General features: G+C 41.0%; 1 protein-coding gene across 1 annotated transcript in view; it reads right to left on the bottom strand.

Annotated features, from left to right (window-relative positions):
* Nucleotides 1–25,542, bottom strand: part of SLC15A2 (solute carrier family 15 member 2) — a 59,945-nt gene that overhangs the window by 15,144 nt on the left and 19,259 nt on the right. Inside the window, exons 6-16 of the mRNA XM_077934838.1 lie at nucleotides 22,082–22,172; nucleotides 17,613–17,690; nucleotides 15,624–15,706; nucleotides 13,535–13,621; nucleotides 12,086–12,175; nucleotides 9,188–9,232; nucleotides 7,805–7,837; nucleotides 7,488–7,576; nucleotides 6,541–6,622; nucleotides 5,482–5,607; nucleotides 2,974–3,138 (exon numbers count right to left, since the gene is read on the bottom strand). Of these exons, the coding sequence (XP_077790964.1) occupies nucleotides 2,974–3,138; nucleotides 5,482–5,607; nucleotides 6,541–6,622; nucleotides 7,488–7,576; nucleotides 7,805–7,837; nucleotides 9,188–9,232; nucleotides 12,086–12,175; nucleotides 13,535–13,621; nucleotides 15,624–15,706; nucleotides 17,613–17,690; nucleotides 22,082–22,172 (969 nt within the window). The remainder of the gene's footprint in view (nucleotides 1–2,973; nucleotides 3,139–5,481; nucleotides 5,608–6,540; nucleotides 6,623–7,487; nucleotides 7,577–7,804; nucleotides 7,838–9,187; nucleotides 9,233–12,085; nucleotides 12,176–13,534; nucleotides 13,622–15,623; nucleotides 15,707–17,612; nucleotides 17,691–22,081; nucleotides 22,173–25,542) is intronic.

The raw sequence follows: 25,542 nt of genomic DNA, 5'->3' as shown, positions 1-25,542 counted from the left end.
TAGTAGATAAACATGATTAATAATGAACAACTAGTTTGCAAACAGTCCACAGCAGCATTTCCCTTGATAATGAATTCAAGCTGATTAGCATCTCACTAGCGGATCTAGCCAGTTATTGGTGCTAACCAACAATGATTAATTTTTCAGTCAGTGGCTGTGATGCCATCAAATATATGGAGATGCTGCAGCAATCATTCTCTTCCTGAATCCCACCAAACAAACAAAACAAATAAGCAGTCTTGCAAAAGCAACAGGGCTTAAACTGAAAACAAGCCCCATGCATATCTCCTAAGAAACAGACCCACTGAGTTCAATGGACCTTATTCCCAGGTAAGTGTTAGTTGACTTCTGTGATGTCTTGCTAATGAACAGGGGATGCAAAGGCAAAGGCAGAAAAAAAGATGTGCACATCCTGATGTCTAGTGGCAGCTTTTGCAAGATCCTGAGAATAAAAGCACTGAGGGGCAAATGTCTGTTTCATAAGAACATGGGAAATAAAATGAAAAGAGAGGCATAGGTCCAGGGGCAGCAGCAGACAGTGAGAGAAAGTTGGGAGTCATGGGGAGAGGAAATAAAACTCTGTTGCAGAAAGAAAACCTCTGACCTTAAACTCCTGTCAGGACTAGCTCTATCATTAGACTCAGACATGAGCCGCTTGTTGAAATAAAAAATGACTGCCAGCCCAGTCAGCTTCTGTACTACATAGAAAGAGTGAATGGCATCTGGTTATTCCTTGCCTCATGAATCAAAATGTCCTGCACCAGCCCGGACACTTGTAAACATCTTTAAGACCGCATGCATGGTAAATGTAAAGGTAAAGGGACCCCTGACCATTAGGTCCAGTCGCGGACAACTCTGGGGTTGTGGTGCTCATCTCGCTTTATTGGCCGAGGGAGCCGGCGTATAGCTTCTGGGTCATGTGGCCAGCGTGACTAAGCCACTTCTGGCAAACCAGAGCAGTGCACTGAAACGCCGTTTGCCTTCCCACTGGAGCGGTACCTATTTATCTACTTGCACTTTGATGTGCTTTTGAACTGCTAGGTTGGCAGGAGCAGGGACCGAGCAATGGTAGTTCACCCCGTCAAGGGGATTTACTTTTGTGCTGCTAATAAACAAGGGCAAGTTTTCCACGGGGAGGATTTCAACATTGTGTTAAGGTGATGGTTCTGAAAGGGCAAATATTTCAGCTTGCCAGGCAGAATGATCCTCTCTCCCCCCACAGCACAACCCCCCACCCCTGAGCCAATTTTGGGGGCAACACGGAGGGAGTAGCTGGGAGCAGGGAGCCCCATTGCAAAGTGGAAGTGTTTGTGCAGGGATCCTGCTAATAAGTTTCATTCATTGAAACTCGCCCACAGTATGGTACTTACATCTTTAAAGAGTATTACTATTATAGAATATTTAGGTCAACCATCAACATCATATAGTTCAATCCCTTTATTTTGGCCTGATTCCCTTGCCCATCATCTCTTTATAGAAAACATTAGCCTATCATCATGCAAATTACATTGTGCAAGAAGCAGAGAACAGCAAAAGCTGCCTCATCATTAAGTCTTTGGCTCTGGTTTTGCTGCTTCTATGTAGATTTCTGCAGAAAGAGAGAAGTTTGCTTAATCATGTGGCCTATTCTGTCAGCTTAATGGCTGTTCTGTTCATTTGCAAAGAACCTAGAGTCTAGAGAATTTGCGTCTGTCGTGAAAACAAGGAGAGATTTAAATCACAAATGCAGGGTTCATTATCAAATCAAAAACTTATCTTTTTTTAAATAAAAAATGTAAAAGTGATTTATTGTAAGTGCTTTAGTACTTCCAAATGGCCAATGTAACTCTAATGATTCTGATGGTTTTTGGTACGGTCATTTTGGTGGCTTCTATTCCAAATTACTATGGTGTCGTGTTAGAGCAGTGATTAAACATATCTCATCACCTAATTGATTTATCTAATTTGCCATTCTACAGCCTCATTGCAAACTTTATTTTATGTGAAAGACTTTTGGAAAAAAGTTTCTTCTTGTCCTCTACTCTTTTTGTAGGGCTTTGCCATCCAGTAGGTCTTATTCTGATCTCCCATTGCAGTGTTTGGCAGCTTAAATTGGGTCTAGCAGCTCAAAAGCTATAAAACCACCTAGCAGAAGTGATAGCAGAGGCAGTACCACTTGTTAAAACATCTAAATTAATCATAAGTCCCTCATGAATAAGTAGATGAGATAATGAACTAGTTACTGTATCTCTTACTAATTGCATTGTGATATCCGCTCAATAGATGCTATACTTTTCATTCTAGGATGAGAATTGCTTCCTATTTAGAATCTGTGAGGCAATCTGCTACCATGCCTACCAAAATCAAATCATAGCTTTGGATTCCAAGGACCATGGATAAACTTTTTGGAAGATAGCCCTTAGTCTGGGAGTAGAACTAAGCCAATTTATTTTCAAAAGATATTTTCCCTGAGAATTTTTTTCCTTATCACTAACCACCTAGGGGGAAAAGCCACATTGACAGATTTTTCTCCAAATATTATTCACCATTTTTATGGCCCACCCCACCAATGCTTCAGAATGACACATGGACCAGGGCATTGTTTGAGACAATGGAAATGGTAGCTAGGTTAAAAGAAATCCTCTTGGGGTGGGGTGGGGGAGCTAGAAGCTGTGCTAGTGCTACCTTTAAAGCAGATCACCAGTCTCAATAATTTTTTGGAGAACTTTGCACCCTGGAGAAATTTGGTGAAATGGTTTCTCAAGCTATTTCCCCACGGATACAGGGAAGAATTTTGAGAGGCCATTTGCATGCATCTCTAGTCTGGAGGTACAAAACTTAAAATGCAAAAATTAGAAACTGGGATGATATCAGGTTCAGCACATTAATGTTCTCTGCTTGTTGGCTGCAAACTGGAATCTTCCTTACAGGATGATGTAGGTTGTTGGATTTTCTCAAGTATCTGACATTGCCCTACTTGATTTCCACACTTACTAAATGGCTTGTTAGGCTTCTTTCCACCGTGTAGACAATTAAGCTGTACACTGACTTTTCGTGGGCGGTAGAATTAAACATGAAAGATGATCCTTGATACTGTATCTTCAAATGAAGGTTTTGTTGGCCATCTCTCAGAATCAATTTGGTGTACTCAGCAGGATCCTGCGCAAAACAAAAGAAAGAAAACAATATATTCATTGTGCATGGGGAAAAAATATTTCAGTTTTCAGTTATTTTTATCAATCATTTCTTAATAAACTGTGAATTTGCACCTTCGCAGCTGTGCACATCCCAAAGATTTTATGCAATTTGCCAGAAAAAGACTCATGAAATGGTTCATGGGGTTGGTAGTCTGAAAGAACGATTATTAGCATTTATGTAATACTAGACTGGAGCACCAAAGGGACACAGGTGGCACTGTGGGTTAAACCACAGAGCCTAGGACTTGCTGATCAGAAGGTCGGCGGTTCGAATCCCTGCGATGGGGTGAGCTCCCGTTGCTTGGTCCCTGCTCCTGCCAACCTAGCAGTTCGAAAGCACGCCCAAGTGCAAGTAGATAAATAGATACCGCTCCGGCGGGAAGGTAAATGGCGTTTCCGTGAGCTGCTCTGGTTTGCCAGGAGCGGCTTAGTCATGCTGGCCACATGACCTGGAAGCTGTACGCCGGCTCCCTCAGCCAATAAAGCGAGATGAGCGCCGCAACCCCAGAGTCGGTCACAACTGGCCCTAATGGTCAGGGGGGCCTTTACCTTTAATACTAAACTGTACAAAGCATTTTGTCAATGACCCAACATTCCCATTGAATAGGCCAATATTATTGGGCAGTAGCCAACACTCCCATTCTGCTAAAGAAATGGATATGGCTATCAGAACAGAACTTGGCTCCCCTCTCCCCTGCAGCCCCCCAGCACCCTCGAAACCAGCTCGAAAGGGTTGGGGGACTCAACCCTTGGTGCTGCCTTGGATACAACCCATTGTCCCCATACTGCAGGTACAAACCTATCTGCAGGTTATGCCTGTTTTACTATACAGTGGGAGATTAGTAAATAGGCTGTTGAATCTTTTAAGTGATCCTGTGCTTTTAATTTAAGTTTTTGCCCTTCTGTGGCTTTCCCCTAATTTCTGCTGGAAGAATAGTGATGAATTGCCCCTTGAATGGGTTCTTTAACTTCTTCCTTGTTGTCAGTTCCTGCTCCAGCAGTGGAACAGGGATGTTAGTTACTAATGGTCTCTGTCTTTTTCATTTTTATATAGCAAAATAATGTAATTTCATTATGTAAAAAGAAAAAAATAATGGAAAAATTGGGACCTAAAACCATCCCATGGGAACAAGAGCAATTTTTTCATGCTGGACAGATTACCTCTGCAATTTACAGCACACACACATCACATCACATCACACCACAACAACTCAGGTTTAACAAAAATGGGAGGACAATACAGAAAATGGAATACAATACTCTGCCAATGATGTCATCTGTTTTCTCTGAAAAGGTGAGTTAACTAAGGATGGCAATTTCAGACTGAACTGTTAGTGTAGAAGAAACCTAAGTTTCAAGCCGCTCTGCTCCACTAGCTCTCACATCTAGATGAATGAGGTGGGCAGGAAGTTCAACTTCAAATGGGAAGCCAAAAAAATATAAAAAGTGGACATGACCAAGCTCCAGCCCAGACTTCTTCAATGAATCCCAAGCTTCTGCATGAACAAATCAAAGGAAGAGGAGCGTAAATGATAACACTCCCTCCTTAACTGAGTTTCAGTGGCAAATCATGCAGAAAGCCTGCCAGCTGGATACACTGCATGCTTGAACTTACTTCTGATAACCCTAGAATTATGAAAAAGGGGAGAGAACCACACTTTCAGCGCTTTCGGTTAACCACCCCATTCTTTATATTCTTCCTGTGCACTTCTTTTAATTTTTCCTGTTCTAGCATGTTCCTTTCAGATCTAAACTGACTGTGACCTATGGGAAACACAGATCATATAAAGAGGCTTTTTGGGGAACATATTCATCCCAGAAGATTTAACCTTTTTTCCCTAATTATAAGTAAATATAGTCAGCCATCTGTGCCTTTTTTGTTGAAATACGCTGGGGAGGATGGGGATTGCTGTCAAAGGCACAGTGCCCTGTAGAAACGTGTCACCGCTCCATATGGTAGGACAGACACAGGGGAAGGAAGGTCAAATCTTCTTGTTCTTCTGAATATATGAGGAAATGGAAGCTTTCTTTGTTATACAGAAGCCACTATCATAATGACTGAGAAAGGATCCATACAATAATAAATACATATGGAATGTAAAACACAGAACCAATAATTATCACGGGGTGTGATAACAACAACAACAACAACAAAACAACAACAACATTGTATACTGCCCTTCATCCATAGATCTCAAGGCAGTTCACAGCATCTTTCTGTGGTATGTGTCTGTGGTATCTTGGAAAGTTAAGTATTAACTTTGAAAAGGAATGATCTTGCCAAGGAAATAACCAATAAGCTCACCTGAAATGGTTTGATCGGCTGTCGAAATAGGTCATAATCTTGGATTGCCACTTCAATATCACTGTCTGCCAAATTCAGGACCTGAATGTAGCTTTCTTTTGAAACTGGCTTTGGCACAGCATTTTCCTAATGGAAATAAAGTGCATAGTTATAATACTACAGTAGGTAGTTGTAATATTAAGCACTTGGTTAGTCAAAACCCTATTCTCTCCTTTACCAAAGCTGTACAATAGCAACAGAACATAGCTCTTAGTTATATATATCTTGATGGTTGGTAGTTATTATAAAAGAGGCATAAAAGACTTTTGAAAACGTTGCTGTAAAAGAGGTGTGTTCCACACATGCACAGACTTTTCCTCTACGTGATAATATATACAAGAATATACATACAGGTGGGTTTCTTTCTAACTTTAGGGCTGATGTTACCTTTTGTGATGTGATCATCACATCTTTGTGGCCATGTGTCACATTGCACCATTCATGTTTGGAACAGGAAGTGTGTGTGTCCAGGAAGACGTCCTACTCATCTGAGATGAACCAGAAACATCTGCCCATCTCACGTGGTCTTCCTGTTCCAAGTATTAGCAGATTGGCATGGGACCCAAGCATGAAGAACCAGCAGCTGCACCACAAAGGACAAGAACTGGACCTCGGCACTGAGTCTCAGGCAACATGCACTTGTTATGAGTTCCAGCGTGCTATTGCTAGGACTATGTCTGTCAAATATGTGGTCTGAAGGCAATATTCTTTTGGAATTGGCTTCAACATAGCCTTTCCTAATGAAAAGAGTATGCCACAATATAATCACAATGATTCCCTGAATTCTGGTTATTAATGATACAGATCAGATCCAGATCACTTTCTGATCTACAGATTCATGACACTCAAATCTCTGTTCCAAAATAAGGACCTGAAACCTTAGAGTATTTTAAAATTGTGTATTCAGGAGCCAATACCATAAAACAAGTCAAGGAGGGAGGATGGGTAGTGCACTGGTACATAAGAGGTAGGAAGCATGTATCTTTACCTTATTGCTTCATACAGCTGCTCAGCGCTTACCTCTATCCTGAGTTCTACAACAGCTGCAATTGCAAATGCCAGGCCCGCAAGGATCATGCCAGTTGCCATCTTTTTAATGGGTCTGATAGTAAATAAACACAACTTAATTACAAAAAATGTGTAATTTAAGATGAATCATGCAATTCCTCTGAGTCCGAGATCATTGCACATTAAGCCATATGAACAGACAGAGGCTGTTCTTTTAACATAAAACCTCCATATTATATTATTATGAGGCTATAACCGAGGCCCATTCAAATTGATAAGCTATTTTAAAAATGCTCTGTGCTAGCAAGTTTCATATTATCTTCCCCTTAGCTCTTCTAGGAAGGAACGTTGTTTGGCATTTAGTTAATGTGTGAAGTGGAGGAAAGCACCACTGATGATCTATCTCCAACTCCCTTCTAGGGCAGCAGACAGAAAAATTGCCTTGGGTTATTGAACTACAAGTGCTGAAGGCATGTAAGAAATAAATTGCACATCTCCCAAAGCACCTATCATGACCAACATTTTCAAAATGTGATATCTGTGCTTGTGTGGATATCCCTTGGGCCTAAATGAAGTGAAGCACAAGTTAGGAGAGTGTTTCAATACATAAAGATGCTCTACTATGACAGAAAAATATTGGAAGGTTGTAAAAATACTGGTGCCTCCCACCACAAACCACTAAAACGAGAAGATGCTGGTGTTTGCATGCAGTCCCTCTGCTTTGAGGGGATATCTAAAAGCTGCAGAAAAGTCCATCTTTTTTTAACTAGTAGGCCACATTTTCCTAGAACTCACAGGCTATAGAGATTGAAAGAGATTCTCCCTTCTGTTACCTCTCCATCATAAAACTATCCATGCTTGACTAATAATCTTAGACATTTTCAACCTACAAGAGTACGTGCATCCATGAATCTGTACTGCATTTTCTAAATAAAAGGGGGGAAAGTTCAGGTACTTACGTGAAATTAAATTTGCACAGGTTCACCAAGGGGTACAGCCCGAAGTCAAAAACTGGGATGAAGACAAGGATCAAGAGAGGATTTAAGAACTGAAAAACCAAATGATGCATTATATTAGCCATTTATGGTAACTTAGGCTGCAGTCCTAAATACACCATAGGGAGTAATTCACAACTGGTGCTGATGGAATGCCAGGGTACAGTCTGTAATTATATAGATGAAGTGGTTAAACAACGAATCGCTGGTGCTATGACAGTGGCATCAATACGAGTTCTGACACAGTAGCAACGTGCCCTAGCTGACAACCATTGCCTTACCTGCATCTGGTCAGGTTGAAGGACAAATCCTCCCTGAAATTAAAGGATTGAAACTGGTTAGCAAACAAAATAAGGGAACTGTGGCAGAACTGACATCAGTGAAGCAGACAGCTAACACATGCAGGAGGATGAAAGGAACAATGCTTTAGAAGCAAGCCATCTGCCGAACATAACAGAGATCCCATAGCAGAAAACTTCATTGCATTTCAGACCAAACTGAATTTAGACAACATCTCTAAACAGACGTGGGACTAGCCACAGGGACACACTGTTTGTTTAAGAACAGGACTGTATCTATTTATGAATTTCATAAGGTATCATGAGCATTTGTCTGATTCCTCAGTCATGCTCTACTGGAACTATGTTCTCAGCCCTGCCCCGCTCAATCGCCTGGTCATGTGTCATGATCCCTGACCTCTGAGACCTTGTAGTGCACAGCAGTGGACACCAATGGTGACAAGATTCAGACCACTTCCTCATGGAGATAACTGTCAGTATCTTATTTGGGGCTCTCCCAGCGCAATGACACAGCCATGCCACCATTCTTGGACTCAGATGATGAGACCCTTGCAGGACCTCCATCCTCTCAGACTTGCAGAAGTCAAAGACTGCAAAATCAGGCAAGGGCTTTCCCAAGAGGCAGAACCAACCACATGGTTGCATCCATAAGGCTTCAGTAGACTTTAGCTCTCTGCTGAGACATCATCTTCCTATAATAACATTAGTCAAAGAGAGTTTCAGCCAGAAGTCCAAGATCCTATTTTGTCCACCCACTGCATGAAAACACTTTTGAGTTGGCTTTGCCTACCTTGACTGAACATTACTGTTGTTGCTGATGGTAATAATACAAAGTAGGCTGAAAATCATGACAATACTATGATAAAGTAAGTGGAAGACCATGAAGATGATTGTAATGTGTTTTATCTATTTTTAGCTACTGTTTAGTCTAATAATATTTTGAAAGCTTTTAAATACCTGGTTTTACTGAAAGGTTTGATGTTTTATTTTATATATCTGTAATCGCATAGAGGGTCTTTTTATTATCAAGCAGTACACAATTTTTGTTAAATAAATAATATGATACATTAGGCTAAAGAGCAAATGGGAATTCCCTTAGGGACTCTCAGAATCTCACTGAGCCAAAATATATTAATTGCTGGAGGATACTCTCCATATCTTTTCTATTCCATATTAAATTGTTCTCCCGTCCTGCCCCCCCACTAGTCATTAAGTCTATAATTATTGTTCCGTTAGAGATGCACTTATTTTAAAATCAATAGACGTGTGATCCTTTATTACACTGCCAGCCCATAATTTAAACTACTGACTTGAATTTGTTTAATGAAGAAATATAATTATCGTGAATGAACCCTATCTACTTACAAAGTCAGCATTCATTTTAGTGGCTTGCAGTGTCCACCTAGAACCCTAAGGAGAAAACAGATCAAAATGAATACCATGGAGTACTGCATGCATGGCCAACATTCAAAAGAAAAGCAATAGCAAATTACCAAAAAGGGCCATGAAATATTGTTAAGGTTCAGAACATGAAAATGCATTCATCATACATTCTTAACATATATAATAATTGCAGTTAAATGAAAGCATGTGCATTTTCTCCTTATCTGTTATCAGAAACAGAACCTTGCCAATTCTTTTCCTAAATGCCTACCCTTTGAATAGGGAGAAAATCCACAGAATCACATTTAGCAAACCAAGAAAAGGCTAAAGCAACAGGTAGAATTATGCACACAACCAAGGTAGGAAGGCTGTTCTTAAAAATGGAATCAAATGTAAGATTTTCTAAGCAATACCCAGTTCTTCACATGTATATTTCCCACACAAGGAAGTATCTTATTCATACCTTTTGTTAGTCAAATGCTGTAAGAAACCCGGAAACAATGTTTCTCAATGAAAAGGAAAATAAGTAGTTAGGGATGGATTCAAGGGCTTATCTGTGCAATCCACCACATGTCTATTGAGAAGCAAGTCCCATTCAAGAATATTATTGGCCCAAAAAATGGAAGCAAGAAGAGTTACTGTCGATTGAAGAATGGAGGATGAAGTTAATGGATTATGCAGAATTAGATAAACTAACAGGAAGGATTCGAAACCGGCGAGACCAGAAATTCACGGAAGACTGGAGTAAATTTACAGACTATTTGAAAAGTAATTGTGAAGAACAGACGACGTTTGTAGGGTTGCAAGAAGTTTTGTGAGGAGATTAGAAGTATTGTAAAAATGGATAAGGGGGAGGATGATTTGTTAAGAGATGTAAAGGCAATATAAAGTTAAGAAATGCATAAGAAGTGGTTAAAATGGTGGATCATCAGAGGTGCTGATGGAAGTCCAAAAAGATTGTATAAGTGATAAGTTTTGTGGTACATTTTATAATTTATATGTTAAAATTAATAAAAAATATTATAAAAAAGGGGGGAGAGAAACAAGTCCCATTGAGTTCAATGGAACTTATTCTCATGTAAGTGTGTGTAGGATCTCATCACCTATCTTGATTGTGACAATTGGTATAAATAAATTTGATATAGGCTTGTAGTGTATATGTGCCTCAGGATCTCTTAAGAGGAATGGAGGTGGGGCAAATATATGCCCACTACATCATTGGACTTAAATATCCACATGTGTAGGGATTGCCATTGGAAATTTAAGCAGAACGATATGTTCTACAGTGTCTGGCACATTCAAAGAACATCCGCAATGTCTATCATTTCTGGGGATGTTTGATTATCTGCTCTTGACGGAAGCTGAGGGACCAATGCATTTTTGTACATTGTTCTCACTACAGGCATTTTATTGCATACTTTACCCTAGCATATGCATTTTTAAATACTTTACTTTGCTGTAGAACTCCATTGCAAAATTTGGAGAAGTGAAAATTTTCAACAGTGGTTGTGTTTTGGTGTGCATAGTGTTGTGAAAAGTGCAGGTTAGGTAGGTTCACCTTTAAATACAAGCTGAATTTAATTTGGTCTCTAATAATATCAGAGGGTTTTTTGTTCTGTTTAATTGCTTGAATGTGTGCATTACAGGAAACTTTTCTACTGTCCATTGTACAACCAGCTACACAAATTGTGCTATTCCCTTTTTTGGGTGGTCTAACATCATGGTGCCTCGCAAGACGAAATTAATTCGTTCTGCGAGTTTTTTCGTCTTGCGAATTTTTTGTCTTGCAAAGCACGGTCAAGTCGCAACTGCACCTCTTCAAGCGGTTTTAAGAAAAAGGAAACAAGCCCATAGGGAAATTCGTCTTGCGAAGCAACTCAAAAAACGAAAAACTCTTTCGTCTTGCGAGTTTTTTGTCTTCCGAGGCATTCGTCTTGCGAGGTACCACTGTATTAGTTTCTATCTGTCTGACATTAACCTGGAAGTAACTGCAAGGGTGGCTGAGTTTTTGTCAAACTATTTTGGCACTATTTAGTGAGAAGAAATTCCAATGAAAATCCTCATTATTACATATTTTACGTGGCTGTTTATTTGTATATATTTTAAAATTTTATATATAGATGTTTTATCATGGCCTATACTTGTAATGCCTAATAAAGGTTTGGCAAAGTTAAAAATGCATTAGATTACGAGAAATTGCATTGCAATGATATGTGTTAGGAGGTAAAACTGCATACAAAATTGTGCATGTTTGGAGCAATTTCCTGATGAATTTTCATGACAGCTTTTTTTAAAAAACAGTTCAGAAAACTAAAGAACTGAACATAAGACTGTGAAAGTCACTGGTGAAGGTCACCTTTTACTTTCACACACAGTGGTGTAGTGGTAAATTCTGAAGTGCAGGAGCTAATCAAGGAGTCCTGTGGCACCATAAAGTCTAAGGTTTTTTTGCACCCTGTCTGTATCCCTATACCTAGTTATTTGAGAGTAAGTTCCGTTGATCACAGTGGTGTTTACTTCTGGCTGCATAGGTTTAAACTTGCAAAGCACACTGAAATTTAGGAAAAGATCTTCAGCCCAGCTGAAATGCAGCCTTAAGCTTTTTATTAGAAATGAAAACAAGCTTGCAAAGATGTACTACTGCCATTTAAATTGCTAACCTAACCTACTGTAATGCAGAAACCCCATTAAAGGAAAGGACTTGAAAGCCTTATTACTAGCTCAATCACTTGCCAGAACAAAGTGTGTCTGCCAATTACCCTGGTGCTTTACCCAATGATGTCATTGCTCATGTTCTGAAAAAAAGTCCTGCAGCTGCATTATCTTGATACTGGGGCTGAGGGGTACAGTGAAGCCACACTAGATAGTACTGCACATTACCTGTTGATCAAAGAGAGCCCAAAACATTGGAAGTGGTATGAAGAGAAACAGGACCCGTGTCACCATTTTAACTTCAGTTATCAGTTGGTTCTGTGAAGGGAAACACAAAGCAAAAGGCAATAATGGTTAGTAGGAAAGAAAGGTCTACAAGCAACAGTCTCAGACAATATAATTTTGCTGCATGGAGGTGAACTCTGTGTAGGAAAATATGTGTGTTTTCCCTAATATCAACTTTTATGCTTTAAGTACACCAGTTCTGCAGATGATGTGTTCAGGTGCTTCTCAATCCGTTCAGCTCCGTTGTGGAACATTTTAGATGCAATGACTTTGGAGGCTGATGCAAAGAGAGCTATGCCTGTGCATATTTGGGGTGACCCAGTTACTGCAGAATAATCACACATGACAAATCTGGTTATGGATATTTGAGCAAATGTACTGTAAACAATACAGGGACGCGGGTGGCGCTGTGGGTAAAACCTCAGCGCCTAGGACTTGCCGATTGCAAGGTCGGCGGTTCGAATCCCCGCGGCGGGGTGCGCTCCCGTCGTTCGGTCCCAGCGCCTGCCAACCTAGCAGTTCGAAAGCACCTCCGGGTGCAAGTAGATAAATAGGGACCGCTTACCAGCGGGAAGGTAAACGGCATTCCGTGTGCTGCGCTGGCTCGCCAGATGCAGCTTGTCACGCTGGCCACGTGACCCGGAAGTGTCTGCGGACAGCGCTGGCTCCCGGCCTATAGAGTGAGATGAGCGCACAACCCTAGAGTCTGGCAAGACTGGCCCGTACAGGCAGGGGTACCTTTACCTTTTACCTTTTTACTGTAAACAATGTGAGCTAATATAGCAAGCACAAGGGAGGAACAAAGAAAACGGGTAGGCAGGTATGCACTGCACCAAATCAATGTATCTCAGTATCAGGGAACACACTACTTTTTCAGGTATACACTAAAATCGTAAGGTGTGATTGTGACAAACACATGCCTATAATAGAGGCGCACTAACCACAGAGCTGGAATTGGATGCACCTTCCTGAACAGTGTGCTCATGGTGGCAAACTTGGGTTGGTTCCAATCTAAACTCCTCTGTTCTTGGGTGCTTTGTTTTGGGAGAGGGACAGTTTACAAACAAATTTCCACTGTGGCTGATGTTGGGAGCTTCAGTTTCCCAGTATTCACACTACGATTCCCAGGCAGTGTTGCAAAAATGTGTATTCATTCCATAAAGGAAGCACACATGCACACAAAAACTGAAGTCAATTTAGGGGGGGGGGGAATGTATTTTTTGTATATTCTCTGAAGACACTTACAGTGGTCTTCAGGAGACACTTGCAGTGATTTTGAATGAAGATGAGGAGAGTTGATCCATTTCTACATTCTAGCTGTTATACTCTGATAGCTCACATCTTATTGGAGGAATATATATTAAAAGACTTCAGATCCAAATATTGACTTACTGAGTATTTTTCTGAGGCCCAGTCCAGCCAGTGCTCCCTTTTAGGAATGTGCCGGGATCGATTTTTGATCCGGTTTGTAACAGCAAACTAGAGGGGAATAAAAGCAATTGAGAGATGTGTAGGTTATGGAGTTGCTCCTACATTTGTTTAACTTAGTCCACTGCATAAAGCCCATTACAATTAATTACATCATTTCTTACACAATCTTATATTGTTTTATTGACCCTACTCTCATGCCATATATCATGAGTGGAGAATCTGTGGCCCTTCAGATACCATTGGACACTAACTCCCATCAACGCCAGCAAGCATATTCTGTAGTTAGGGACGATGGAAATTGCAAACTAGCAACATCTGGAAGACCGCAGGTTCCTCATCCCTGTCTTAAATCAGGTTTCATCCCTTTCATTGATTCACTGGATGACTTCTACAAGACACAAAGGATATTATTTTCTGGGTAATGGCATTTGTTGTATGAATAAGGCCTTGGGTTCCATATCCCTTAGTCCAGCAAAGCAAATCATGGCATGCATGGCATGCTTGATATTGTTCCTGCAATTCTTGGTCTTTTTCTTTTCACCAGAAAAAAGTGGTAACATTTAACAGCAGCTGGTAAGTTCCATATATGCAACTCTGTAGTTGACCACATATCTGCAGTGTCCTTTATTTTGGAAATGCTGATCTGGAAAATCTAGATGATAGAGAAAAGTTTCCTGTCCTTGAAAAGTAAGACCAAGTTTCATTCACCCCAACATTCTGTCAGTGGCCCACTGCCAACTCCAAGTGGGCCCCATCCATGAGAGAGTCCACCTCCTCCTTGCTGCTGTTGCCATTGGCCATTATTTTCCCTCTCCTTCAGGACCCAGAAAGAGAATTCAAGGCAAGTGAAGGATGCTGTTTTTCCCTCCTCCCTCTGCTCACTCCTTGCATGTCCAGAGGAGGCAGATGAACAATGACAGCAGAGATACGGTACAGCAGTGTCAGGAGGCCCAGAAGGTCAACAGTAGATTCCTTAAAGGGGCCCAGAGAGCCTTACTCACTGCAGTGGCAACCCTATGTTAATGAGGAGGGTGTGATGATTATTGAGGCAGCCATACCCAGCACCTCATCATCAATTGTACTTCCTTTGGACAGAGAATTTCCATTTATCTGTAATGGCTAATAGCCACTGAGCAACCCATTCCCTATCAAGCTATTTAATCCATTTTAAGAAACCACCTTAAGGCTAGTGGCCATCACCACACCTTCTGGTGATGAATTTCATATGATAATTATGTACTAATGATTGTATGAGAAACAACTTATTTTGACTGCAGTTAATACAGTGCCAATCAATTTCACTGGTTGACCCTGAATTCTAATATGCTAGGAAGGGGAGAATGAGAAAGTGATGTAATATAACCCTTCATACCATTCACAATTCTTCACATGTCCATTGCACCACACCCCTGAGTTATATTTTTCCTAATCTTTTTTTTTTTAAAGCCTCAAATGCCTTGTTGTGCAAATTGTCACAGTGACCTCAGTGCTGGAGTAAAGTAATACTAATCAGGATGATGGATGGTAGGGAGCCATTCTGGATGTTGAGCAGCAGAGCCAATGAACGTTTTTGGCCCCAAGCCCTCTGGTTTAGATCCAACATGCAGTTATGCTTTGAGAGAAGTTGGACAAAATATTCCCATGTATTACCTTTGAGTCTGAATGGCTACTTGGCTAAAGTCCCTTCTCCAATCTGAAGCTGGCTCTTGGAATCATTGACATAAAAGCCCTACGCAGATGACTGAAAGAGTGGAGATAATCAGTATATCCAGCAGGGAGCAGGATAATGTTGGCTGCCCGCCCCTCCTCTGCTTCATTCTGTTGATCAGGTATTCTGCCCAGGGCCTGTTTGTGTGCAACATAGAGGCCAGAAGCAGCAGCAGTGGGCATTATTCCACTGCAGTGGAATTTATTTCTAAGCAAATCTATATAGGATTGCATTGTAAAACTCATATGGCTAATCAATTAACATCAGGGTCAGACATGTGGAAAATATGATTTTACAATCTCAGAGTCATGCATGAAAAGGATATCTAAGAAACACACTTACCCCAATGCACTTGCAAATTTCAAGCAAGATATTTCCTTCTGGCGGAGTCTTTTTGTACATTCCATTTCCAGCAATAAACACAACTATAAAAGAAGTGTGGTTTGAATGTAGGCAAAAGGAGTTACTGTACATCCAATGTAGATAAGCATCTGCATGAAGAAACTTTCATAGTTGGTCCTGGGGGTGCAGGGACCTTTCAGAATAGCACGGAAAGTGGCACAGAGGCAGGATGCACAGTCAAATATCAGGTGCCTTGCCTTGACCAAGCAGAATCACTTTCCACTGCTTTAGAAATCTTACGAAGAGTGTGTCCATTGAGACAAAAAATGCATTTTTTTTAAAAAAATCTAAGTGTCCCCAAATATTGATTGCTATAAACTTTATTTAGGTGTTTACATAATGCATGGGGGGGATAAAGTGTGGAGGAGGTGCTGGCACATACAGCTGCACATCCACTCCATAATTCAGCACAAGAACTTACAAAAAGCCCTGCAGGGCCAGGCCAAAGCCCATCTAGTCCAGCATCCTGTTTTGGGAGTGGCTAAATTGGAAGCCCAGCAGAAGCCCTTGAGAAGAATCTGAGCACAACAGCAAGATTCCCAGCAATTGGTATTCAGAGGCATGCTGCCTCTGACAGATGAGGGAGAATGTATCCATTATGGCAAGTTGCCATTGACAGCTTTATCCTCCATGAATTCATCTGCTGCTCTTTCAAATGCATCCAAGTTGGTGGCCGTTAATACATCTAGTGGGAGCAAATCCCATAGTTTGACTATGTGCCGTGTGAAGAAGCATTTTCTTTTGTCTGTCCTGAAACTTCCAACACTTAGCTTTGCTGGATGTCCCCGCTATCTACGTTGTGCCTAATTGCTCATGGAGAAGAGAATGATGTGGGATGGAGGGAGGCATCTGTGGTGCGATTGTGCATTCTGGACAAAGTAGTTTTAAAATTTTGCCTAACCCGACACAAGCAAGAGCAGATTTGAAAATAATCATGCATAAAAAATACTCAAAATCTGATGTTGTTGTTTTTTCATTTGTCACTGTAACAAATGAAATACTGGACTAAATGGTCCAGTCATCTGATTTGTTCTGCCATTTAATTTTGTTGCTATCACAGGCATGTGTTGGCATGCACACAGTATACATGTAAAGAAACACACAAGTAAAATATAAGCATGCTTTGAATTGGCATTTAATCTGGGCTTCTGTGTGTGTGTGTGTGTGTGTGTGTGTGTGCATGTGCGTGCGTGCGTGCGTGCGTACCTTGAGCCATAATTATTAATAACCCAATTTGGGGGGGGGGGGAGGGAACTAACTAAAATCTTAGCTTTGGTCCTTTCCATTATATGCTCTGAAACATAGTTGTGCCCACCTCATATCACTGAAGGATCTGCAGCCATATCAACAAATAGCAGGAACAGCAACAAATCCATTTTGGGTAGACTTTTTTTTTTTTTAAAAAAAAAAAGTGAAAGAAAAGAACTGCAGCATTTGCTGGCGTATTTTCCCTTGACTGCTTCTGTGATGTACTTTTCAAACAGTAATGTCAGATGATATCCAACAAGCACAGTACACGAATACAAAGGAACCATGTGGTAAACAGGAGGCTTCTAGGATTCTGCTGGCATGTTGTTGGGTTTTGTTTGGTGTGTGTGAAGGGGGACCATTCCTGCAACATCAGCTGTTGTCTAGTGGCATCTCCTAGCCTTTGCTGGGAAGACTTCTATTCCAGAGGGCATTAAAGCAGCTAGACAAATAGAAGCTGGGGTGGGTGGTGGGTGGTGGTAGGAAACACTGCCTTTTTCATTGCACAGATTGTTCTCTCCAAAGCAAAAGACAGCATTTCTCCGGGCCTCTGGGTGGACACTGATTCTCTGCTGTGAGCGACTGTACATCCAGTTGCTCTGCTTCAAGCAATACAGTATTGCAAAGGGGTAGATAAGATGTTAGCACTGCCGCTGCTCTGTTACAGCACCACCTACTTACTGAGAGCGATGACCATGAGAGCAGCAGGAACACCAAAAGCCAAGGCATAGCAGTCTCCACCAAAGCACTCCACATCACCTAAGAGAAGCAGAAACAGAACTCCCTTTCACCATGTTTCAATTCGGATTCCCACCCTTCCTTCCAATGCCATAATAAAAAGAGATGCCCATTACCACCTTTTTCTTTGCTTGAAGTCAACACAGGACAAGTTTTCCTTAGTATACCTGCATGCACTGAATCAGTTTTGTGGGTGGCTCAGAATGTATGCAGATCAGGAAATAGCGTGCCTAGGGCTCTGCTCACTTTCTAAGACTTCTCAGGATGTGGCATTCTGAGGGCAATTCCTGTGACTGTAATTTGTTCTAACTATTTTTAATGTTGAATTTTAAAATTGTCGTAACCTGCCCCAGAGCCAGCTGGTGAAGGGTGGGTAATGAATAATATTTTAAAAATTGTATGAACTGGTGCTTAAAGTCAAGGGCACCTGTAGGCTCACATGTGCCCACAGAACCTTTCCCTGGTGCCTGCAGGGTCCCCTACATTCACTGAAATTAAACTCAAAAGAAGCATTTTATTGTAGCCTATAGGCTAGGTTATGGTATGTGCTAGGTTGTGGTGTGTGTGTGTGTGTGTGTGTGTGTGTGTGTGTGATGCAAATGACTTTAAAAAGTGTGTTTAATGCACATTTAAAACACATAACTTTCTCTGCAATAATCCTGGGAAATTTGATTTGTTAAGGGTGCTGAGAATTGCTGTTTCCGGGAAGGGCCAAGTTTCTTGGTTTGGGGGGTGGAATTGTGTGCTTCAAATGTGCATTGGATGTACTTTAAATGTGTGCCCATTTATCCAGTCTGCAAACTTGCCCCAAAATGGTTGATGACAACTCCTGCCTTAATTAATCTTCCATACACAAAACATTAACATTGCACTGACTCCAAAAGCCACAACATTACTTTGTTGATAAGAACACTTCCCAACAGTGTGTGCCTGGATATATGCAGTAGGTGTGAAAGTCATGGGGAGGGAACAGTTACCCAGGCATCCAGACTGGAGTCCCAGGCTCACCTGGCTGGGTACTCAAGCCAGAACACAGTGAAAGTCAGAGAGAAACCTCTAGACTCATGACTGTGGCCCAACTTCTGAATCAAGGGTTACATACACCCAGCTGCAAATATTCCAGGAGACGTGGTTGCAAAGATGCTGTTTGTTCTGCACCAGAACAAATGAAAACAAAACAATTTCACAGCTGAACACCAACAGGATAAAAAAAAATACTGGTCATTATTAATGTGTGACATATTTATCTAAAGTTTATAATGCTGCCTTTGTGTTTGTGCCTGAAGTTGGGTTATTTACAGTATTTTGCTTTCGGAGGCATAAGCAGAAATTTGATAGTCCAGAACTGCCCATGTTATTTCTGATTTTCACCAGAGGACTTTTTTAGCTGTTTGGGACATTGGTTGCTCAATATAGTAGCCACAGAGACCACACAAAACAGCCAAGTTTTAAAGGGAATGTGCTTCTTTTTTCTCTTCAAGGAAGACTCTTAAGAACCAAACATCCTCATTCCACTCTGCACCATGCCACAATATTTATTTGTCCTGGCATTGACCTATGTTGATATAAGATGCAGAGCCTAAAAGAAGCTTCCTTTTCAATCAGCTACAAAATGTTCTGAGCAGCAGCTACTTACCAGTGTTGACACAGGTAAATAGATTTGCTTTCTGCCTTGTACTTTAGATTAAATATAGAAGGCAAGCAAGTTCCCAATCCAACCCCAGACATTAAATAGGTTTCAAAAACAACACACAAGACACACAAGACACACGAAGTGTCCTCTCTTTGCTCCTCTGGATGTGATTGTTTTTCTCCTGAGAGCTGCTCTGTGCAATGTTAAAGGTAACCTCTTGTTCTGTCTGCTTTCACTCCTTGCATCTCAGGACATGGGCTGAAAACACAGAACACAATAATTTTGCTGAAGCTCAACAGGTCTATCTGGTCAGTGTATGGGTGGGAGAATGTCTGGGGAACTTTAGGGCAGTGTTTTCTGGCATAGACCTCACTGGATGATTGTGGATAGGTGGCCATGCAAAGTCAATGGCAATGTGATTTACAAAGGTCTGCAAACTTGTGATCCCGCTAGATTATGCTCACCAGGTGATGTCATGCTGCGTTCCACCAGCTCTCAAGAAAGAACATATACAGTATGTGGAAGGATCATAATGAAGTTGTAGAGCATCTGTTTTTCAGGAAGAATGTTCCAGTTTCAATCCCTGTCATTTCCAGGTAGGGCAAGGAATATCCCAGTCTCATATCCTGGAGACCTGTTGGCGGCCAGTGTAGACAGTTCTGATCTACACGGTCTGACATGCTGTATGGCAGATTTCTATATTCTTTAACGCAGAGCAAGCTGCATAATTCTGCCTCTACTGCTGTTCTGAAGATCCCAGAATGATTGTGGCCTGGCCCTAACAACATCTCAACTGTTCTCAATACGTTGCTATCATACTCCTGCTACCAAACAGAGCAGTCAAAACACGAAGCAAGAAATGGGAAGCATTTAGCCTAACTTGGACATGTTAAATATCAGGGTGGTAGTGATGTTTTGATTGAAATGGGCTTTTGCAACTTGGTGGTCAGGAGAGAACTTTATTCAGTTTGGCACATTAACTAAAAACCTTTGCAAATCTATAATGCTCCTGAAAGTTGCTGTGGTGTAGAAGAGAAATTGGTATTATGTTATTATCCTAAATTATTTCTCTGGGCACACTCCAGAATGTATAATTCTGGGCAGCTTCGCCGGGCAGCTTCCTCCTGGCACAGAGCGGAGCTCGCTGCCCACTGCTGCGGTGGCGGCAGCTTTGGCAGCCATACCCGGTGTATAAGACAACCCCCGACTTTTTAACCTCTTTTCCGGGGTTAAAAGGTCATCTTATATGCTGGAATCTACAGTATTTTTCATGTCTTCTCTATGGGAGAAGATGAGACCAGGAGGGGAAACTCCTTTATCTCACTCCCTGTAAGATATTTCCTCCTTCCTACATTGTTCCCTTCAGTGATACAATATAGGACAAGCAAAAGAGCATGGCATCTCTGGCAGGCTGGCATTATCTTGTAATGACTACCATTTTGTTTGTCCCAGATCTGTTGGTCAAAGCCCAATCTGTGCTTTTAACTCAATGGGATTTAGAGTACTGAACTCTGTGCTGGTCTGAGGGCAGCAGCCCTTCTGTTTGGGAATGGAATGAAGATCACGAGCAGAAGCTGGGGAAATGCAAGTTGGATCCTCCTGCAATGTATAGTGTTTCTAGGTTCTGCATAGCAGCACTCCAGAGTCATAGGAGGATGACCTGTGCCATAAATCAGTTATAATGAACATATCAGAGTGCTCTTTAAGTAATAGTTAAAGCCTTTATATATCAACCTTTTGTGCTCTTCCACACCCGTCCAATGTTCCTGACCCTTCTTTTGGATTCTTTTAGTTTCTTTAAAATTCTTATAGACTTTTATATTCACCTTGTGCTTTAATACCTTTTAGCTTTCTAAAGCGCTTTTTCAGATTTTAAATGCTGGTCTATGGCCATAATAAAGATTTGTATTGTATTGCAAGTTGGATCCATAACTGAGCTTACTCAATCACATCTTCTCTTCAATGTTTATATCACAGAAAGTCTTATGGTACTTAAAACAAACAAACAAACAAACAAACAAACAAACAAACAAACAAACAAACACACACGACACAATCCTTTGCAACATGGGTACAGCACCTGCACATGAAGGAATCCACCTAACAGATAAAAGAGCATTGTTTCCTCCTTTTCTCCCCCAACACCCCACTATAGTGCATAGGCGCAGGCATTCAGCTTGCCATGCTGTTCTGGTGAACTGGAGGTCCATGTGCAACTCTGAGATCCCCACCTTGTCCTCTAATCTCTGATCCACTCACTCAAGGAACATGAACTCCACGTTTGCAACCTTCCCCAAGTAGAGAAGGCTGGTTAGGTGGACCTCCTGCTTCCATGTCTCCCATTACCCAGACTGCCCTGGCACTGTTTCTAAAGAGTCATCCATATGTTTCTACCTCCTAAGGGGGAATGGGGTTGTGTTCTTTGTGGAGCCCTCCAAGTTCCAGTGCTGTACATAAAAATTGTATCCCATTTTAAAAACAACTTCTCTCTATTCTTTCAGCAGAATCACAGTGGTCTAGTCACTCTAAACAGCCATATGATTTTATTCACGTGGAAGTCTGGAAAACCCAATTAGCCAAGGGAGTGGGATAGTCATGCTGCATCTAATTCCCACCTTCATTCTAAATCAATGCTGGGAAACTGGTGGCCTTTCAGATGTTCTTGGACTCCAGCTCCTATTGCCACACCATGCATGGCTAATGGTCAAGAATGATGGGAGTTGTAGCCCAACTATATCTGGGGGAATATCATCCATCCATGTTGTTAATCAACACTGACCTCTCAGCACAGGGGTAAGGAAAGTAGAGATCAGACTTCCTGCATTAATGGACAGGTAGAAGACAGAGAAGAACTTGCTTCTTTCCTGGCCCTGAAATGAGAGAAGATCAAATCAACATCAGAGATTTTTTTAAACACTGCTTAGAAACATAGAAATGGATTTGTCAACGGGGCTCCATCAATTCCACTCCACTATGAATTATACATTTGTATTGACCTAAAATAAAATGCAAGGTTAAAATCAGGGCAAGATATAGATTCTCTCTCTTTCTTCACACTTCTATATAAACACACAAGTAGAAGGAAAGATTCTCTTCTCTTTGCATGATGGAGGGAGAGGGATTTACAAAGAGAGTAGCAGTTACTTATTCAGAAGGAGCATTTTAATTGAGTCCCAATATAGCCTCATTCAATCCAACTTGGCAGTGCTTGACAGCTCATCATGTCTAGGCAATCTTCTCCCAAAAAACATAAATAGGAAAAGAAACATATTCATTATAAAAAGCATACACCAACAGCTCAGATAAGGAAAAGGGTGGAAGAAGTTGGCAAAGTGAAGCCATAGTTAGGCAAGAAATAATTGGGATTATATAAATTACATTTCAGCCTTAAGTACATTTGCTTCATAGTATTAGCTCATTTATTTCAACGGAACCTACTTATGTAGGCTAAAAATATCCTTGCTAGACAAATTCAAGGGGCTGTTAACTTTTGCTTATGCTAACCAGGAGCACAGAAAAAGAACTGATATTACTAATATGCATTATATGCAGATATAGGTGGAATTTACAACAAAATGCTACAGTGTGGATTCCAGCCAGCCATGCCTTATGCCAGGGCATTCTAAAAAAGCTAGCAAAGCCATGCAGAATCTTATGGCTGCTCCTTTTCATTAATCAGAACACAACTAAAAATAAGCCATAGAAATCAAAAGTGTTCCAGTTGCCCAGCTCAGGAAGTTAGAACCAGGCAAGAGCAACAAGTTTCCAGGTAATAGGCCAAAGATTCAGGTTTCACAACCACTTATTTAATTGTGGATGACAGAGCAGAGCAAAGAGCCGCCAGCGAAATAAAAAACCTCAGACTCAATATGTGCTCAGAAGCCTTGGCCAATTTACAGCTATTCAGCTATACTCTAATGTGAGTAGCACAGTTAGATGATTTTGATTCTGGACTTAGAGAAGGGACTCTTTAAGATTGTAATGTGCATTACTTCACGTACTTTAAAGTGTGGGAAGCCAGCCCTGCTGTGTTTGTAGCTCCTCCTGCTGAGTGGGGCCCCTCTCTGTTTGCCCCAAAGTGCTGCTCTAATGGCACCTCTCACTATTATTGACTCTGAAGTTGGCAAAAATAATAGGCAGACTCAGTTCTCTTTGTACTGGCACAGGCTGATTCCGACATGAGAAAATGGCAGGAGGGAGAGCAATATATGTAAATGTCTGCTCCTCTTTTTACATGAACTCCTGTGGTTATTTAATTTATAAAAAGGTTCAAAATCGTTATACAGTAATGAGAAATTGCCCCATATAGATTTTTTATGTGCAGAGCTACCTTCCAGTGCTCAAGGTTGTGGAGCTTCACAGGCAGACTGTGATAATGAATGGGTGGAATCCAAATATTATTTTCTTAATAATATTTAAGAGGTACAACAGCGAACCTTTGTTTATTTTTCACCAGTTTGTAGACCACCCTTCCTTGTGCCAATTTACTATCCCAAAATGCTTTCATATTTAGGTAAAGCTCCTTCATGAGCCCGCACAACCTTTAATATCTTCTTTGGAGGACCTGATCAGAGTGCCTCCATCTTCTGAGGGGAGGTGAACAGCAAGAAGAGATAGGACTCAATCATGGTGCTTTGTCTCTGGAACTTCCTCCCCCTGCTCATCTATTAGGCTTTCTCTCTGATTATTTTTATAATGAAATTGAAAGTGCCTTTGTTGATTTTAGCTTTTCATATCTCAGCTTGCTCACTGAGCTCACACGGAGAAATGCTGTTTGTTGTCCCTCATGTTACAGAGGACCAGCTGGCTTCAACAACAAGTTGGGGTCCACAGCATACTGGTCCCATGCTGTGGCAGATTCTTATGGCGGAGATCTGGCGTGCGCCCTCACTTTGAACTTTCAATTGTATCCAAAGACCTTTTTTATGCTGACAGTGAAGTATTCTGTGGGTTTGGGAAGGGTATTCATTGTGTGAGGAAATCTTGCAATGGATCTGTCCAGGAAACAGCCGGAGTCAGGAGAACTTCAATAGTTGCATTTATTCATGAACAACAACATTCAGACAGAACCTGGTACTGCAGATGAAAGGCTCTATCTATCTAGGTTCTCTCAGTTTCTCATTTTTCCAATCTTAAAATCAGTTCTCCAAATTTTGCAGCTATTTAAGAATTCTTTTTTAAATGTGTCAGCATTTTAGTGCCAATTCCTCCTAAAGAACGTATTTTAATATGCAGTTCTGACTAATGTACAAATGTTTGCAAGCATCTTCCCCAAATACAATGCACTTTTGTATGTTACTTCCATAAATAGCTTTATTCTTATGCACACTTTCCCCTAATATATGCATTTTTGTAACTGTTTTGTGCTTGGAGAACTGTATCACAAAATTCTGGTAAGTGTGAATCTATGATTGCTTCCAGACTGTCACTATGTAAGGTAAAGGTAAAGGGACCCCTAACCATTAGGTCCAGTCGTGACCGACTCTGGGGTTGTGGCGCTCATCTCACTTTATTGGCTGAGGGAGCCGGTGTACAGCTTCCGGGTCATGTGGCCAGCATGACCAAGTCGCTTCTGACGAAACAGAGCAGCCCATGGAAACGCCGTTTACCTTCCCGCCAGAGCGGTACCTATTTATCTACTTGCACTTTGACGTGCTTTCAAACTGCTAGGTGGGCAGGAGGTCACTATGTAGGGGTGGGATTAAATCACATGCTGGCAAATTATGATTGTCTAATTACAGGTGCTTGGAAGGTCCTGCACAACAAACCCCACCCCATGGACTTTTTATGACAAAGAAAGTGACAGGGAAAATGCAGCATTGTTTAACCTCACCACATTCAATGTTCAGTGGATAGCTCACATTATCTAGCCTCCCTGTAAACAAATCAGGATGAATTGGGGTCATCTGGAAACAGCTGAATTTCATTTTGAGTGAATACAGTAATACTGAAAGGGAAGTATGGCTTAGCCACATTTTCTATAAACAGAAAAGAAAAAAGTCCATGCTTAGCCTATAGCTTAATTATAAAAATCAAGAGCTGTTGACCATAATTAGTATGCACAGAAACCTTTTTGCTCACACTAACTATAGCAAATGTAATTTTCTGCAGTTGAATTTGGTTTCCAGATTACTAATTATATATACAGAAATACAAGTAACGAAAATAAATATTAAGATTTTGCAAACGACTTTTCACCATAACTCTTTAACTTGCTTGTTAAGGGACAAATTGTGCTAC

The sequence above is a fragment of the Podarcis muralis genome, chromosome 1, assembly GCF_964188315.1.
Source record: "Podarcis muralis chromosome 1, rPodMur119.hap1.1, whole genome shotgun sequence".
Lineage (NCBI taxonomy): Eukaryota > Metazoa > Chordata > Lepidosauria > Squamata > Lacertidae > Podarcis > Podarcis muralis.
Note: the sequence above shows the minus strand (reverse complement) of the source record. Positions and strands in the feature narration are given on the sequence as shown.